Raw genomic sequence first — 17,879 nt, 5'->3', positions numbered from 1 at the left:
AGCACATTGCAGAGTTTCCTTGGTGGTACATACACAGTGTTTGTACTGTTTAACATGTGGAAGTTCTTATCCTGGTCAGAAGGTGGGTTAATAGAATCCATGAATTCCTGGAACTCCATTCAAACGCATGTTTGTGGCACACCACATTTTTGATGGAGAAGGGCCCGTGTCATTTATCAGATTCTCAGAGGGGCCAGTGGCCCAGGGAGGGTGAAGACTTGTTCATTTTGGGACATCTGGCTCGTGCATGGAGTTTGGGAGTGTCCCTTTGGCTTGGCCACTGAAATATAATAGTATGGCCTTGGCCTTTGCCAAGTTGAACCAGCTGGTTTTGAGCACCTGCTCTGTGCCAGATGGTGTACAGGGGCTGGGGACAGAGGTGTGGAACCCACAGGCCTGGCCTGAAGGGGCTGGAGCTGTAACAGGTGACAGACATTTCTGTGACACAAAGGAGAGACCATCAGCATATTTAGGATGAAAACAGCAAGGATCCAGAGCAGACTGGATGGCTGTGAGGAAGTGGGTGGGCCCTCACATCTTCTGCACACCTGTGTGCCCAGTTCTGTGTTAGTCACTTTCACGTAGATCCGATCCTGGACTCTTCCAGAGAACTGACAGAATTGCTGCTCTCCCCTCTTTACTGTGGAATCAGACACACAAGATGAAAACAACTGGGAGAGCCCGTGTCAAGCATGCAGGCGCTTAGCTGGAGGGAGGCAGCTTATGGAGGTGGCAACAGGCGGATTGCTGGCCACATTCGCTCCTGAGTGTGTGCAAAGCATTCGGGAGGTGCGGGCCACTCCTGGAGAGTTCTTCTGGGGGTGGACTGGCTGGCAGTCTGGAGTCGGGTTTCCCCAGCTGAAATCCTGGCTATGATGCTTTGTACTCAGTGACCTTGCACACGGTACTTGCCCAGGCGTCAGCTTCCTCATCTATAAAACAGAAATGATTGGGTGGGTGTTTGGCACAGCTTAATGTTCAGACTCTGCTTGGGATACCCGCACCCATACTGAAGTGCCTGGTTCAAGTCCTGGCTGCGCTGTGCTCCCCATCTAGCTTCCTGCTAATGCACCTGGGAGGCAATGGGGTAGCTCAAATGCCTGGGTCCCTGCCAGCCAAGTGGGAAGCCCAGATTGAGTTCCTGGCTCCTTGCTTTGGCCTGACCAAGCCCCAGGATGGGCGCTTGATCTCACTCTCTTTCTTTCCCTTTCAAACAGTGGGGATAATGATATCGCCACCCCGTGGGCTGGCTGTTGTAAGATGTAAATGATGCTTCCAAAGGGCTCACGTAGCACCTGGCCTGTGTTAAGTGGGCACTAAATACCAGTTCTCATTCACGTCCTCACACAGTTCAGCCCCTCGCCTTACATGTGAGAACACTGAACTCCGGGTGCGGAGGGAAGTGGGCAGCCAGCCTCACAGAAGGTGGGGCTATCTTGCCCTCCACCCCCCAATTCCTGCAGAACTGCCCTTGAGCTTGCTTCCTTGGCCCGGCCTGGACTTCTGACGTAGTTTGTAGTTTGATGTGTCGTCTGCCACCCACTTTGGTCTAAGCGGGTAGAAATGTTTTAAACATTGCTGGAACTCTAGAGGTCTTAACCGATTTAAAAGTTAACCCAGAGGCTCTTAAACAGCTTTTTGTTTGTTTGTTTTAAGATTTAATCATTTGAAAGGCTGAGTGACAGAGATCTTCCAACTGCTGATTCACTCCCCAGATGACCACAAAAGTTGAGACTGGGCCAGGCCAAAGCCAGGGGCCAGAAACTCCATCCAGGCCTCCCATGTGGGTAGCAGGAACTCAAGCACTTGAGCCATCATCCGCTGCTTCCCAGGTGCATTAGCTGGGAGCTGGATTGGAAGTGGAGTAACTGGGACTCAAACCAGTACTCAGATATAGAATGCAGTGTCCCAAGTGGCAGCCTAACCCCCTGTGCCACAACGCCTGCCCCTCCTGAACTTTCTTGTTTCATAACCCTTAATATCTCAGCGATCTTTTCAGAGTGCCCTGGGCCAAGACAATTACCTACCAGTTCCATTTATTAAATATAGTTAGGGCCAATAGCAAGTCTTTATGCTAACAAGTTAGCAGCCGTCAGAAAGGCAGGGCACAGAAGTTGAAAGAAAGCATCTCCTTCCACTCTGGAGCAGCCAGAACTCATGGCACAGGGCCAAGCTGGGCATCACGCAGCCTCCCCAACCTTGAAGTCAAACTGGGCACCACCAGCTTTCCTGCCCATCCCCTCCTGAGTGTCCTCTCTTCCATGGCAGCCGCAGAACCCTGAGGGGTGTGGGATCTGATGCTGAAGCTGAGCCACCTCAAGTGGGTATTCACGTGGTGCCACGCACACGCTGGGAATCCTGCAGACGTTCCCTGTCTGTGGCACCTGCGGGGGTCTCTGCCTTGCTTCAGCTCCATTTGGGTGGGGGATGTTCAAGGCATTGGCCCATGCGAGTCCTCTTGGTGAATTCCTTCCGACTCAGGTTCAGACCTTTTAGAGCTAGAGACTCCAACAAAGAGTCACAGTTCCTGAGTGTTGATTAGCCGAGCCAGACACTGCACGGAACCAGAAGAGACAGTTTCCACTGACAGGCAAAAGTCTAAAGTCTGAGCTCCTGTTTGCCAAGCCACAAGTCTCCCAGCAGAACTCTGCCAGCTGGTCCTGTTTCCACTGGCGCCCCCTGGTGATGCCACTCAGAGCTTCCATGAGTAAGGACGTGTTCACTGAGCTGAGGGAGGAAGTGGGGAGCTAGCATTTCCTGAGCACCTATTGGTCAGCAGGTGTGGTGCTAGTTGTCCTCCTCCTGAATCCGCGCTCTGCTGAGAGCAGATGTCCCTTTGCATCCCTCCCACCCCACCCAGTGGCTGAGGAAGCCCGCGGTCCGTGGGAAGCGTGCTGCCTTTTCTGAAGTGGCCGAACCAGGTAGACCCTGCTGAGACCTGCTGCTTCCCACCATGCCACACTGCTGCTCCCTGTGGAAGGGAGGAGACCCCGGACCTGCCAGCACACGGGGCCCCTCCTCAGGCGTCCCTGTGTCCAGATGCTGGGGACACAGTTGCAGACAGAATAAACACTGCTCTGTCTGCCTGAACCTTCCAGTCGTCTGGGAAAGAGACGGATACCTGGGAGGGACACTGAGGACCCAGGACACCTGCCAGCAGCAGAGGCCGAAGCAGACAGGGATGTTAACAAACACGTGGGCCTGTGTCCTAGAAGTTGCCAGCACATTTGGGCTGGAGGGGAAGAGTGTCCTGCGTTTGGCAGACTTGAAAGCAGCAGCGTGCTGGGAGCTGGGACAGGGAGTGTGGGTTTTCTGGGACTGTGTTCACAGATGGTCAGTGCTGCCAAACTATTTTGTTGTTGTTGTTGTTGTTAAGATTTATGTATTTATTTGAAAGTCAGAGTTACACAGAGAGAAGAGAGGCAGAGAGAGAGTCTTCCATCCACTGGTTCACTCCCCAATAGGCCGCAATGGCCGGAGCTGCACCAGTCCAAAGCCAGGAGCCAGGAGCTTCCTCCAGGTCTTCCCACAAGGGTGCTGGGGCCCAAGGACTTGGGCCATCTTCTGCTTTCCCAGGCCAAAGCAGAGAGCTGGATCAGAAGTGGAGCAGCTGGGACTTAAACCAGCACACATATGGGATGCTGGCACTGCAGGTGGTGGCTTTACCCACTACACCACAGTGCCGGCCCCCTGCCAAACTGTCATAAGGAGGTGGCCCCAGCGCCGAGTACCTTGGTGTTCAGTTTGGTCCCTGAGGGCTGGCAGACTGGCCAGCCCCTGCCTGGCTGCAGCATTACCACCAGGCCACCAAGGTCCCCAAGAGGATGCCAGGGAACTGGCCTGCTCCCTCACCCCAACTCAAGCCAGCTCTGGGCACTTGCAGGTGCGAGTCGAGGTGTTCCGGGCAGAGGAATTGATGGCTTGTGCAGGACTGACCTCACCCAGAATCGTCCCCCTGTATGGAGCCGTGAGAGAAGGCCCATGGGTCAATATCTTCATGGAGCTGCTAGAAGGTAAGCAGCCACATCCCATTCTTCATTCTTCAGAATTCAAGGCCAAAGTTTCCCCCGGTCTTGCGTAGGTTGACCTTGGTTTCCAGTCAGCCCACATTCCACATTCCTGACCCTGTGACACCTACAAGAAAGGCTTTGCCCTTCCTGCCCTTCACTCTTGCCCATGGCTTTCTGGGAGGCCCGGGGAAGCCGTGTGTCCAGCCTGGCCTTTGGTCTCCTAGGTGGCTCGCTGGGCCAGCTCATCAAGCAGAAGGGCTGTCTGCCAGAGGACCGGGCCCTCTACTACCTGGGCCAGGCCTTGGAGGGGCTGGAATACCTGCATTCACGAAGGATTCTGCATGGAGATGTCAAAGGTGAGGTGCAGCTTCGCAGCCTCCTCCCCCACACCTTCCTGCCTGCTCTTCCCCCAGCTCTAGGCCTGCCTGGTTGTCTCCATGGGGAGGGCCTGAGTCAGGCTAACAGGTCTGCGCCCAGTGAGAAGGGGGTGGTGTTTCTAGCCCTCAGCCCTAGCACTGCAGTTGCCAGTGGGTGGTGCGAGCTCCTGCCCATTGATGACCACTGGGAAAGGGGACAGCAGAGGACAGTGGCAGAGTTCCAAGGAGGAAACCCTGCTCCTGTCCCCAAGGTGCCATCTGCCCCTGGCCTGCACTGGTGCCCCCCTCACTTCCATGACTGTTAACAAATCATAACACAGCTGCTGCATGGGCTCAGCCAGACAATGACTTCACTGCGGGCCAGGCCAAGAGGATCCAGGGTGGGCCAGGACCCGACGTGACTCACCTGTCGCTCTTCCTCCCTGATCCGGCTGGCAGCTGACAATGTGCTCCTGTCCAGTGATGGGAGCCGTGCGGCCCTCTGTGACTTTGGCCATGCCGTGTGCCTTCAGCCCGATGGCCTGGGGAAGTCCTTGCTCACAGGTAAGGCCCCAGGCAGCCCCTCCCCACAATGGTGATAGCCAGGAGCTAATGCCAAGTGCGCACCCCTGTGCCTCCTGGATTTCGCATGAGGGAGAAGCCGTGGCACTCCTGCTGTCCACCAGTACATTTAACCCTGCAGCCACCCTAGGCTGTTCTCATCCTACGGTAAATGCAGTAATGGAGTCAGGTGCGCATGCTGATGCTCCCACTATGGATGGAGCAAAGTGGCAAGGCCAGTACCTCCCCCTGGGCCCTAGGCCTTCTGCCTTGGAGCCCCCCTGGGGCTCCTCCCCTCTTTTCTGCCCTTTTGAGGGACCCCGTGTCTCTGAGAGCACACATATCTGGAAGTACCATGGGCACACTGACCAAGGGGCCTGGGCTCTGTGAACTGTTTTTAACTTCTAGTTTTCTGGTTATTAAAATAACCCATGCCCATTATAAGGTATTTGAGCAAGTACAGAGTTAAGTTGCATAAAAGAGAAAGAAAGAAAAAATTCTCACTGTTCCTCTTGCCCAGAGAGATATGTGTATTTTAGATAATTGCAGGATTTATTTTTTCCCATGCCCAGTTAAGGCCATTGTAACACAGATTTGCCCTGTGTGTGTGTGTGTGTGTGTGTGTAGCATAACACATAAAGTAATCTCAGTTTGGCCAAAAGAAAACACGATCTTACGGAATTATCGGTTAAGCATCCCTCATCCAAAGCTCCAAAATGCTGCAGCGTCTGAGACGTTCTGAGCACCAGCTGAGACCACAGATGTAGACGGACATGGACAGCCGACCTCTGCCTTAGAAGAACTTCAGTGGATTTTTTTGTACTACCAAAAAAGGGGGGGGGGAGAGATCTTTTCTAAAATATTTTGAAGTAGAGCTAAGCAAAAATTTTAAATACAAATCATCAGAGAAAAAACTGTTCCCATCTGCTATTGATCCTTCCTGTCTTTGTTTATAAATTTTCTGTGATTTTTTCACTCACCAGTATTTTAGAAACATCATACCAGTAATCAGTCTTCTATAACCTCACATTCAGTGTCCAGCCCCCTCATTTTTTTAAGATTTATTCACTTTACTTGATAGGCAAAGTTACACAGAAAGGAAAGACAGAAAAAGAGATGTTCCATCCACTGGTTCACTCCCCAAATGCCTGCAATGGTCAGGGCTGGGCCAGGCCGCAGCCAGAGCCAGGACTCCATCCAGGTCTCCCACATGGGTGGCAGGGGCCCAAGCACTCGGGCCATCTTCCATTGCTTTCTCAGGCCATTAGCAGCGAGCTGTATTGGAAGTAGAGCAACCGAGACTCGAACCAACGGCCTTATGGGATGCAGACATCAGCAGCAGCTTAACCTGCTGCACCACGACAACGACACATCCCTCCCCCTCCATTTTTAAAAAGCACATCAAGGTCTGATCCATGGGGCAAGCCAGGTTCCAGCTGATAGACTCGCATGCCTTGGCCCAGCCCCGACGAAGTCCCCGGCTTCACTCATCCCTGACAGCTGTGACTTGGGATTATTGTTTTGAAAGTACTTTAATAGGGGCTGGTGCTGTGGCGCCAGCATCCCATGTGGGCACCACTTTGAGTTCCAGCTGCTCCACTTCTGATCCAGCTCCCTGCTAATGCACCTGGGAAAGCAGTGGAGAATGGCCCAAGTGCTAGGGCCCCTGCACCCAGGTGGGAGACCCAGAAGAAGCTTCTGGCTCCTGTCTTTGGCCTGGCCTAGCCCCAGCCATTGCAGCCATTTGGGGAGTAAACAAGCAGATGGAAGACCTCTCTCTCTCTCTCTCTCTTTCTTTCTCTCCTCTGTCTCTGTAACCCTGCCTCTCAAATACATGAAACTTTAAAAAAAGAACTTTAACAGAGACAAAGTCAGGGGTCCCCAAGGACTGACTGGGTTGGCCATTGCCTGGGCTCATGCCCACCAAGTTCACAGGCATCTCGCCCTGGCCTTCTCAGGGGACTACATCCCTGGCACGGAGACCCACATGGCCCCAGAGGTGGTGACGGGTCGGCCCTGCGACGCCAAGGTGGACGTGTGGAGCAGCTGCTGCATGATGCTGCACATGCTCAACGGCTGCCACCCTTGGACCCAGTACTTCCGAGGGCCCCTCTGCCTCAAGGTCAGTGCCGCCCCGGGACCAGGGCCACAGGGCCGAGGCTGCAGGCCTGAGGGGCCCCTGTCTTGGCTGTGCCTCGGTGGCAATGTGAGCGGAGGGAAGCCTCCTTGTAATGTGGGATCCTCAGCGGTACCCACTGGAAGGGTGTCCTGGCTCCCTGGCAGGTCTGAGCTCTCATCCGGCCCTCCCTGGGCCCAGGGCACCTGGGCGACCTACTCCCTGGCCCTGCCTGTCCTTCCTGGCTTCTTTTCTCCTTTTTTTTAGGAAATGTTTTCACCCGGGCTCTGGCCAAAAGTCCCTATTCCTTGTGATAGACCCCAATACAGCACAGGGGACCAGGGTGGGTGGAGAGCAAGAGAGCAAGATCAGAGACCGTGTGCTGGGAGGTGACAGAGGGCGGGGGGAGCAGACCTCACGTGTTGTCCTTTGGCCCCCAGATTGCCAGTGAACCTCCACCCGTGAGGGAGATCCCACCCTCCTGTGCCCCCCTCACAGTCCAGGCCATCCAAGAGGGGCTGAGGAAAGAGCCCACCCGCCGAGCGTCCGCCACAGAGCTGGGGGGGCAGGTCAGCCGGGCGCTGCAGCAAGGTAAGAGCCCAGCACTGACTAACACACCCCCCCCCCCCCGTAGGGGCAGGGAACTGTGACTGAGGGGGGAAGGGCAGGTAGCCATCAAGAGCAAAATCCTTGACCTCTGTACAGGGCACAGCAGCCTCAGGGGGTCAGGGAGGCTGAGGCCATGGTGGGTGTGGGTGTAGCCCAGGCTCAGGAGATGGGGGAGGGGCTGAGCATGCGGGGGTGGGGGGTGGGGGGCTCACACTCATCAGGGAGCAGAGAATGCACAAGAAAGCCAGGCACCATGTGACAGCCATTGGACTGCAGAAATCGAAGGTGGGTGGCAGCAGGTGTGGGCCAAAGGAATCCCCACCAGATCCACAAGCGGGACACCAGAGCAGCCTCATTTTTAGAGGGGAACCAGAGGGGTCCCTCACTGAAAGAGCAGAGAGACAAAGGAGGTTGGAGCCGCAGCCAGCAATTCAAGCTGCTGCCTGTCCCGGCGGCTCAGGCAGATCAGAAAGGCCTCGTGCGAGGGAGAGAGCACGCCCCAGGACGAGACCTGGGACACAGGGCCTTGCTTGTAAACTGAAAATCCGTGGACGACAAAAGCACATTTTGCAAGGGCGTGATCAAAGATGGCCTGTCGGTGTCACCTGGGGCAGGCAGTGGTCGCAAGAATGGAAGGGAAACAAACCAAACAGGAGAGACTGGGCCTGGCCCCTCCCGCAGAGAGATGGCAGCTTAGTTACAGGAAAGGCCCCAGGGTGAACCCGCCCCCACGCCCAAGAAGGGGTGCCCTCGGAAAGCACCCACGCTGGGGTGGCGGCCAGGGAGGCCTGCTCACCTGGCACTCTGAGTTGGTGTTGCCCCAGGGCTGCTTTATTTTGGGGCTGTGTTTCAGGTTTTTTTGGTGTTTTTTTGTTTGTTTGTTTTTTGTTTGTTTTTTTAATGTATGGAGTTGTTTGTTTTAAGATTTATTTATTTATTTGAAGGGCAGAGTTTGAGAGAGAGGCAGAGACAGAGACCTTCCATCTACTGGTTCATTTCCAAAATGGCTGTGATGGTCAGAGCTGGGCTGATCCAAAGCCAGGAACCAGGAGCTTCTTCCGGGTCTCCCACGAGGATACAGGGGCCCAAGGACTTGAATCATCTGCTGCTGCTTTCCCAGGCGCTTTAGCAGGGAGCTGGATCGCAAGTGCAGCAGCCGGGACTCAGCTGGTGCCCATATGGGCTGCCGGCACTGCAGGCGGCAGCTTTACCGGCTATGCCACCCTGTGTTTACCCTGTGTAGTGCCGGCCCCTGGGTTTCAGTTTTTTGTTTTACTTGAGAGACAGAGACAGACCATCTGTTTGGCCCTTACTGGAGCGGCCCCCTCTGGAGACAGACAGAACTCCTTGTCTGCTGGTTCATTCCCCAGAATGCCCAAAACAGCCCCGTTCCTGGGCCAGGGCTGGAGCCAGGAGCCAGGAATGCAATCCAGGTCTCCCACATGTGTGGCAAGGACCCATCATCCACTGTCTCCCAGGGTCTGCATTGGCAGAAAGCTCGTAAGGAGCCAGAGCCGGGAATCAGACCCAGGCACTTCCACGTGGGGTATGGGCATCTTAACCGCCAGGCAAGATGCCCGGTCTCCCAGAGCTGTTTTAAAATCTCCTGTTCTTAACAAAAGCTGTAGGCAAGGTTGATTGTATAGTTTTGAAATGTCCTACTGATACCTAGAAGGAAAATGGAACACAAGGCAGAAAGGGAGTCCTCTTCCTGGTGTGACAGAAGAGGCCTTCCCTGGTGAACACACACTGCCCTCCTACTTGTCTCCCACGGTGGGGTCTCGGCAGGGTCCCCCCTCCTCTGTCCTCCAGCCCACCCCTATTCAGAGGCCACTCTGGCTTGGTCCAGCATCCATGTGTGGGCACAGCCCCACTTCAGCCCGGCATACTCTCTTTTGCAGTGGGCGGTCTGCAGAGCCCCTGGAGGGGAGACTATAGAGAACCAAGGCCTCCCCCACCAAACCAAGCCAGCTATCAGGAGGCCCTGCATGCCCAGCCCAGGGAGCTCTCATCGGGGGACACCACAGGTGGGGCTCCTGAGCTCCAGCCTCCACTACCACCAGAGCCCCCAGAGCCGAACAAGTCTCCAACCCTGAACCTGAGCGAGGAGGAGTCTGGCACATGGGAACCCTTGCCTCTGTCCTCCCTGGACCCAAGCCCCGGCAGAAACCCCAGCTCACCAGAGCGGAAGACCACCTTCCCTGAGCAGGAGCTGCAGCAGCTGGAAATAGGTACAGATGCACATACACGCAGGTGCACACGCAGGCTGTGACTCCCCGAGCCCTGGCCCCTGCCTCCCCCACGAGCCTGTACTGTGGGCAAGAAGATACCTGGCGACGCGCACCCTCCTCCCAGTCTTTCACAGCCGTCCTCTGCCTCTCCCCGCAGAACTGTTTCTGAACAGCCTGTCTCAGCCATTTTCCCTGGAGGAGCAGGAACAAATTCTCTCGTGCCTCAGCGTCGACAGCCTCTCCTTGTCAGATGACAGCGAGAAGGTGAGTTGGCCATCATGCACCTCCCAGCCCTGGCATGGAGCCACATGGCTACATGCAGCTGTGAGCAAATGGTGGGGAAAGAGAGGGGAACTGAGCCACCCCTTTCTCCTCGGAGGGTCCTCACCAGGACGGGGGTCATGGCTTCTTAGAATGAGACTATTCATCTTCAGCGCCCTGGGAATTAGGGCAGGGGTTTAACTATGAGGGCTGTGGGGAGTTGGGATCTGCTCCCCTTCTCATGTGCCCCCACCCGAACAGCCAAGTACCTGCACAGCTCCTCACCCCAGGGAGGACCAGGGGCTCAGTCTGTGCCAACTCTCATTTCAGAACCCATCGAAGGCCTCTCAGAGCTCACGAGACACCCTGAGTTCTGGTGTGCACTCGTGGGGCAGCCAGGCAGAGGCTCGGAGCTCCAGCTGGAACATGGTGCTGGCCCGGGGGCGGCCCACTGACACCCCGAGCTACTTTAACGGTACAGTCGGAGTCTCACCTGCTTGGCAGCCAGGCTGCCTGGCCTGAGGGATCCTTGAAGGGCTGAAGTCCTTCCCCTGGCCCAGCGGGAGTTGGGGGTGAGGGGTGGAGAGGAAGGCACTTGGTGTCCAGAATGCCAGGTCTCCAGCCAGTAAGTCAGGTGCAGAGCAAAGGCCTTCACTGCCCAGGGGCGGTGGGGCGCTGAAGGACCTTGCTGGGGAGGGGAGCAGTCTCTCCTAGCCCAGAGACAAGAGTCGGAGCAGTGAATGTCTGCTGAAGGGAGAAAGAAGGCACAGGGCCCATGGGCGTTGTAAGCAAGACCTCAGCCCTGGAGTGTTGGGCTCTGGTGCACAGCTTTGGTCATGACTTTGCTAGAACATGGGCTTCATCAACTCACAGTTCCCTGTCCGTCCCCATGACTGGGGTGACTCATGGCATCAGGCCCCCATGGCCTGGCGGACATGGCTTTGACCCAGAGAACAAACTGGGTTGCCCACTGTCTAATTTAAGAATTAAGAATTGTGTTCCCTTCCTTTCTGCTTCAAATCCAAGTAGGAAAACTACTTCCCCATAGGAGCCGGCCTCAGCTCTTAGCAATGTGCAGGCCAAATTCAGTTGTGCACAGCCAGAAAGACCTAGCAGGTGTATAATACTGGAGTCACCTCTGCCACTTTAGCACAGCTGTACCTAACTACACACACACACACACACACACGGCAGAGTAGCAGAGGGTTCCCCAGCCACTGCCAGAACTCTGCTCTGGGGGAGCCAGCAGCCACTACTGACCATCACCTTGCCTACCTTCCAGGTGTGAAGGTCCAAATACAGTCTCTCAATGGCGAACACCTGCACATCCGAGAGTTTCACCGGGTCAAGGTGGGAGACATTGCAACTGGCATCAGCAGCCAGGTAAGGGGACAGTGGTGCCTGGGGTCCTCAGGACCGACCTTTGGGCCAGATGGGATTCCCTGAGCTTTCCAGGGAAAAGCAAACAGTGTCCTTGGAGCTGCCCCCTAGGCTGGGGACAGCTATCTCAGCGTGATCGGGGCCATCAGCTTTGCGCTGCCAGGTTTCTCAGTCCTGCACCTCTCTCAGCCCCCTGGTTTGCTCTACTCCCCAGATCCCAGCCGCAGCCTTCAGCTTGGTGACCAAAGACGGGCAGCCTGTTCGCTATGACATGGAGGTGCCAGACTCGGGCATCGACCTGCAGTGCACCCTGGCCCCCGATGGCAGCTTCGCCTGGAGCTGGAGGGTCAAGCACGGCCAGCTGGAGAACAGGCCCTAGCCCTGCCTCCACCTCGGGCTCCATCCTGCCCCCGTGGCCTTCCTTCTCGGTGCCGTGCGGAGACACAGGCTCAGCTGTCTCCAGGGATCTGCTATCCCTTGGCTCAGTGCCGCCGTGACCAGGGGCTGGTAGCAGCCAGGGGCGTTGGGAGAAGAAGGGTCACAAACACCTCCCAGGACTCCCCGCCTAGTCCTGTGCAGCCCAGCCAAGAGCACACTGTGCCCACAGGAGCCAGAGGACTCCGCCCTCAGGGACAGAGAGGGTGTTCTCTGCCCTGCTCCGGAAGCGTGGGTCAGGCCTGTTGGGATCGGTGGCCACTCAGGCAGTCAGGGGAGAGCACACCTGCCGTAGGGAGGAGGGTGGCAGCGCCAAAGGCCCACACCAGGGCTTCCAGAACCAGCTGTGGGGCCTCTCACCCTTCCCTGGCTGTCTGCCCCTCCCTTTCGCGAGTCAAGGAGGAAAGTGCCTGACACCAAGAGAACACAGCACACTTGCTAGGTCACTGCAGCACAGGGCCTGAGTGGGACTCCGGTCCAGGCAAGGACCAGAGAAGGTGACAGAGTGAAGTGGTCCTCAGCCCCCAAGCACATCCGCCTTTGCTGCTGGGCTGCGCTCCTGCCCGGAGCAGCAGGCCCAGCCCCTGCCTCCAGCTGGCTGGCACTCATCTGATCCCTCACCTGCAAAGAGGAGGACGAGAGGCCCACCTGGCAGGAGCAGCCCACAGGTGGGGCACCTGGGCGCTACGGGGAGCAACAGACACAAGCATTGCTGCTCCCTGGGCCACAGAGTCGGCGTCCAGCCCGCCAGCCCCCTGGAAACACTCCACTGCCCCGGGCACAGGGCACTGCCAGCTCCACGTTGCACTCTGATGAGCTCAAAGCACTTTCCCGGCAGCCCTCCAGGCGAGCCAGTGGCCCTGCATGGCGCAGGCAGGCAAGGGGATGGGGCAAAGGGCCTCGGGCTCGACTCGGGCACGTGACTCCTCAAACCTCTTCCAGATTTTCCCATGAGCACCCCTTCCCCACCGCCCCAGCCACGCTTCTGGGGGAGCTGCTCGGGACTCATGTAGCATTAAATCAACTGTGAATTGTTGGGGGTGGGCGCTGAGACTCCTCAGGAGAAGCATGTCCGCGCTCGCCGTGGTGGCCTCTGTCCAGCTGTTCCCCCAGGGCCAGCCGGCTCCCAGGGAGGGGCCCCGCCCCCAGCACATGAGGAACTGCAGCCTTGGTACTGTGGAGTTCGGGGTGGAGAGAATTTGCGAGCAATAAAGTTTGGGGTGATGTGTTCCTAGCCATGGGTGTTTCTTCTGCCCTGCTCACTCTCCTCCCGACCCTGCCTGCCACCTGCTCCATGGGAACCTTCCAGGTTTCCCCTGGTTTGGGGCCAGGGCTATTTTCAGTCTGAGTGAGGCTGCTTTTCCTGCCACTCCTGGTGGGCGCTCCCAGTCCCACCTGGGGGCCATCATTCGGCCCAGCTGGGCAAGATGCCCACCCAGTGGCAGCAGGGAGGTTCCTGGCCAGCCGCTGCCTGGCTGAGAGGAGAAGGCGGGCGCCAAGGCCTGTGCCCCGTGCTGTCCCTGCACTGGAGCACTCAGGACCACGACAGTAAGCAAGGGGACAGAGTGCCGGGCGAGTGGTGCCACTTGGGACGTGTGTCCCTTCTCAGAGCGCCTGCTTCCCATCCAGCTGCCTGCTGATATGTACCCTGGGAGGCAGCAGCCCCCGATGTGGGAGTTCCCAGCTCCTGGCTTCAGCCTGGCCCAGCCTGGCTGTTGTGGGCGTTTGGGGAGCACACCAACAAATGGAAGATCCCTCTCTGTCCACCTATCACCCTCTTCTCTCTTTCAAAGAAGTTGAAAATATTTTTTAAAAGGAGCTAGGGTCCTGGGCCCTGACCAGACAGGATAAACAGGTAAATAGTAGCACATGCCCTCCACCCCCTTCCTGCCCTGTGGCCTAACATCCAGGGAGTTGAACTGGTTCTGCCTTCTGAGAGCCCGCACGGAGCAGAGGTGACCCTGGGAGCCAGTGCTCTGACCGCAGGAAGGGCGCTTGTCAGGATGGGTGCCAGGGCACATGGGGCGCCTTGTGTAACCTGGCTCCGCACCCGGTAAAGCGGTGCGCCGGTATGTGCGTGCAGCCACAGGACCCAGGCCCCGGGCTCCCACAGCAGGTACAAAGCGCAGCCTGCAGAGCCCCGGCTTAGCCGTGCTGCGCTCACCATCCGAGGTCTTCGCAGAGGGACTCTGGCCACGGCCCGACCACCTTCACTAGGGGGCTCCCTCGGCCAAACCCACGGTGCTCCCCGGAGACCTGAGGACTAACCCCTGCTCCGCAGCGGGACGTCACAGGCGCCGGCCCCCTTTGAGTCTCCAGCGCCCTCCACCCTGCAGCCTACGGGCGGGCGCAGTGCAGGCGGGGACGTCACAGAGGCGGGGGTCGGGGCGGGGGGGCATCACAGCGCCGGCACCTCAGCATCTCCAGCGCCCTCCACTAAGGCAAACAGCGCACTGGAGGCGGAGGGGCAGCAGCCACCTGACCGCTCCCCGCCTCCCCGACAGAGCCTCGGTCAGCATGGGGGCGACAGGTGGGAGCAGGCTTGGCGCCGGGATCGGCGGGGGCGGGAGGGAAAGGGAAAGTGAGGGAGCAAGGCTCCGCCCCCGCTCGCAAACCCGAGCCCCAGGGAGGGAAGTGCTGCCCAGCCAGGCCCCGCGGGGTGCAGCCTCGGCCCAGGAGCAGCGCCTTGGAAGGGATCCCCGGTCTAGGGAGAGCAGAGGGCTTGTGCCCAGGCTACCACTCGTGAACTCTCTCAGACTGAAGATAATCCCAACGGCACGGCGCGCTGCCCCTGTTGGGCCTGTGGGGCTGGAGAGGAGAGGAGCCGTCTCCAGCACAAGTGTGTCCAGCTCCTGGGGGCTTGTACTGCTCTGCGGAGCTCCACTCCCGCTGGATCGGGGCTTTCTTCCCTCCCAGGAGGACGTGGGCCAGCGCACAAACGTGCCGAGAATCAGTAACCAGAGAGCCCCTCTCCACGTTCCCAAACCCGAGGGCTAACGAGCTGACGCAGACAACGTAAATCACCCTGCGGCACCTAGCGGGCACCTTTCAGAGCAGCCGCGGAGTCGGAAGGGTGGGCGGCCCCTGGCTTGTCCCAGAGAGCCTGTCTCGGCACCGCTGGGTTGGGCTTTCCAGCACGAATTGGATTTTGCCGGAGGGGTTTTGAGCTTAAGAACAGCTGTGCAAACCAGGCAGTTCGAGCGTGGGGCGAGGCAGCTGGATGCCAAGGGAGGAAAGCAAGCCGAGGCTGGATCACTGGGCATGACCCAGGGCAGAGGTGAGGTAGCAGGCTCGCTCTGGGGTCTGTGAGGGGCCCTGGTGAGAGGGGAATGTGGTTGCTGGGTCCCACTGGAGGCCTAAAAAAATGAACTAGTTGAAGGTGTTGCTGTAGAACCCCCACCTGTGGGTCTGCTCGCCCAATGTGCAGAAGCCGATCACTGGCACGGGTGATGGAAGAAAGGTGTTCATTGCACAGTGCAGAGCACGGAGCCCGGCAGCTGCTGCTTACTTCTCTGGGTCCCGAAGAGGCAGGGATGAAGGTTCTAGATGGAAGTTGGGGCTGAGAGGTGCATGGTCTGCTCGTGTTCAAGTTCCCGGTTGGCCAGTGGTGCTCACTAACGAGTGATGCCATGCTCTTTAGGGAATTTATGATGGCCAGGTGGGCTTCGGTTGGTGTGGGGGTTACATGTAAGTGGGAGTCGCCTTCCGCCCCAGACCTGAAATCTCCCAGCCCACACCTGGAATTCCCCTACCCAAACCCCTCTGGACCACACTGGCCAGCAGGATTTTATCTTATCAGAGAAACAAAGAACTTCTTTAATCCAGTGATTCGAACCTTGTAGGGCCAGCTGTGCCACCCCCTCAATTCAGTGACTCTCTTCTGGTAAAGGACAGGCAAGGACACCTTGGGCTGAGGGAGACGAGAGGCTGGTCTTGCCTTTCCCTTAGAGGGTTCGGTCTCAAATGTGAGAGCACAGGGGCTAGCACCTGGGTGTGGAGCCAGCCACACCTGTGTTCAGGCCATGTGCTGCCCTCAACAGCCGTGTGAACGTGTGTATGTCCCCTTGTCGTGGCCATAACATCACAGGGGCTGGGGCCCCCGCATCTTCCAGGCGTGAGGCGCTCAGCACCTGTGTCCATCCTGAACCCTCAGCCCCAGTGCAGATCTCTGCTGGCTCTGGCTCTGAGAGATGAGGGAAATGGCAATGGCAATGGGACAGGGGTGTGTCCAAGGTCAGCATCACAGGGAGACTCAGTGGAGCTGGGCTTCTCATCTGGCTGCCGGAGTCAAGGGCGAATGGGGTGGGGGGCTGTGTAACTGGACGAGAGGCTGCAAATAAAGACAGGGGGCGCCAGAGTCTGCCTGCACAGAGTGTGAGCTTGGGGCAGGAAACGGGGACTCATTTCTTGGCAAGGATATTTGCTGAGCACCCACCTGGGGATGAGAGGTTCAAAGGGAGCAGCACACAGACCCCGCTAGGGTCTATCTGAGGCCCAGATGGAGGCTGCAGGGGCAGGCGGGGGGCAGCCCCTAACCCCTCGCAGTGGGCTGGGAACCGAGGGCATCCCGTAGAGAAGAGGCGGCTCACCTCCCACAAGGGATGCCGAAAGTTTTGAGCAGAGTGAACCTGAAGTCCTCTTAGGGAAAAGTGCGCACGCAAGTGACTGGAGTTTGGGTCCAGAGCGCAGGGGCAATTCGAGCAAGGAACAGAGATTTGAGAGGCTCCCAGGGTCTCAGCCACGGGCTTGAGCGTGATGTGGGGGTGGGGACTGCGTTCAGCAATGCATCCTCCGCCCCCTGCTCCCTGCCTGGCTAGGAGCTCAAAATTTTCTTGTAACTTCATCACAGAAATACACGCAGGTGGTTCAGCCCTACTAAAGAGCTTGTCCAGGGAGAAAAAAACCGGCCCCACCACACCTCTGTCTCCATCCTCCCAGCAACCACGGTTGTGCGACCTGAGCTGTTTTCTGCCTGGTTGCCTTCTTATCTCTACAAGCTTACAGGCTACGTCTTGGTTTCTTAGCTCCAGATATTACCAATTTCCTGCTCTACAGACACTGTAGTCCCCCATGCTCTCAGTTGGTTTTAGATCTGCTGATTCCTTTGTAGAATTGATGTATACTTAGATTTCATTTTTTAAAAATTTATGTGGGGATAGGCATTGTGGCACAGCAGGTTAGCATGCTGCTTGGGATGCCGGGATCCCATATTGGAGTGCCTGGGTTTGAGTCCCACCTCCACTTCCCATCCAGCTTCCTGCAAAATGTGCAGCCCTGGGAGATAGCAGATCATAGCCCAAGTACCTGGGTCCCTGCCACCCATGTGGGGAGTTCCTGGTTCCTGGCTTTGGCCTGTCAGCTATTGCAAGCATTTGAGCGGTAAACAGCAGCTTGAAGATATCCCCTCTCCCCCACCTCATAAACAAACTTTTTAAAAATTTTGAGAATCAGGAAGGCAGGCAGAGAGCTCTCTCATCTGCTGGTTCATTCCCCAAATGCCCACACAGCCAGGACTGGGCCAGGTCCAAAGGCAAGAGCTGGAAACACAATTTAGGTTTCCCATGTGGGCCGTGGGGACTTAAGTACTTAAGTCATTACTGCTGACTCCTGGAGGCTGCAGTAACAGGAAGTTAGACTCAGGAGCACAGGTGTGAACCCAGATACTCTGATGGGGGACACAGGCGTCTTAACCAGGCTCAACACCAACCCAGTGGACTTACGTGTTTGTTTATTTGTCAACTTAAGACAGAATCTCTTGGCATCCCACAAAGTTAGATATTTTAGTGCCCCTCCCCTGCCATCCCTCCCTTCAACTGCACCCTGTCTGCCATCCACTTCCCAAGAACTCCAACCTGCACTTTTTTTTAAGCATTTATTTGAGAAACAGAGACAGAGAAAGAGAGCCCTCACCCACTGGTTG

The 17,879-nt window shown here is 57.1% G+C and overlaps 1 protein-coding gene across 2 annotated transcripts in view; it reads left to right on the top strand.

The window, feature by feature from the left end:
* The window catches only part of MAP3K14 (mitogen-activated protein kinase kinase kinase 14), a 47,882-nt gene extending 34,697 nt beyond the window's left edge, over positions 1-13,185 (top strand). For both annotated transcript variants that reach the window (XM_062216825.1, XM_062216824.1), the window contains 10 exons: positions 3,884-4,013; positions 4,235-4,366; positions 4,826-4,930; positions 6,886-7,049; positions 7,484-7,634; positions 9,554-9,883; positions 10,041-10,147; positions 10,475-10,619; positions 11,427-11,527; positions 11,739-13,185. In XM_062216825.1, coding sequence (XP_062072809.1) covers positions 3,884-4,013; positions 4,235-4,366; positions 4,826-4,930; positions 6,886-7,049; positions 7,484-7,634; positions 9,554-9,883; positions 10,041-10,147; positions 10,475-10,619; positions 11,427-11,527; positions 11,739-11,903 — 1,530 coding nt within the window. In that variant the 3' untranslated portion in view covers positions 11,904-13,185. The remainder of the gene's footprint in view (positions 1-3,883; positions 4,014-4,234; positions 4,367-4,825; positions 4,931-6,885; positions 7,050-7,483; positions 7,635-9,553; positions 9,884-10,040; positions 10,148-10,474; positions 10,620-11,426; positions 11,528-11,738) is intronic.
* Positions 13,186-17,879: the final 4,694 nt, after the last annotated feature.

This window comes from Lepus europaeus, chromosome 18 (assembly GCF_033115175.1).
Source record: "Lepus europaeus isolate LE1 chromosome 18, mLepTim1.pri, whole genome shotgun sequence".
In the NCBI taxonomy this organism is placed as follows: domain Eukaryota; kingdom Metazoa; phylum Chordata; class Mammalia; order Lagomorpha; family Leporidae; genus Lepus; species Lepus europaeus.
Note: the sequence above shows the minus strand (reverse complement) of the source record. Positions and strands in the feature narration are given on the sequence as shown.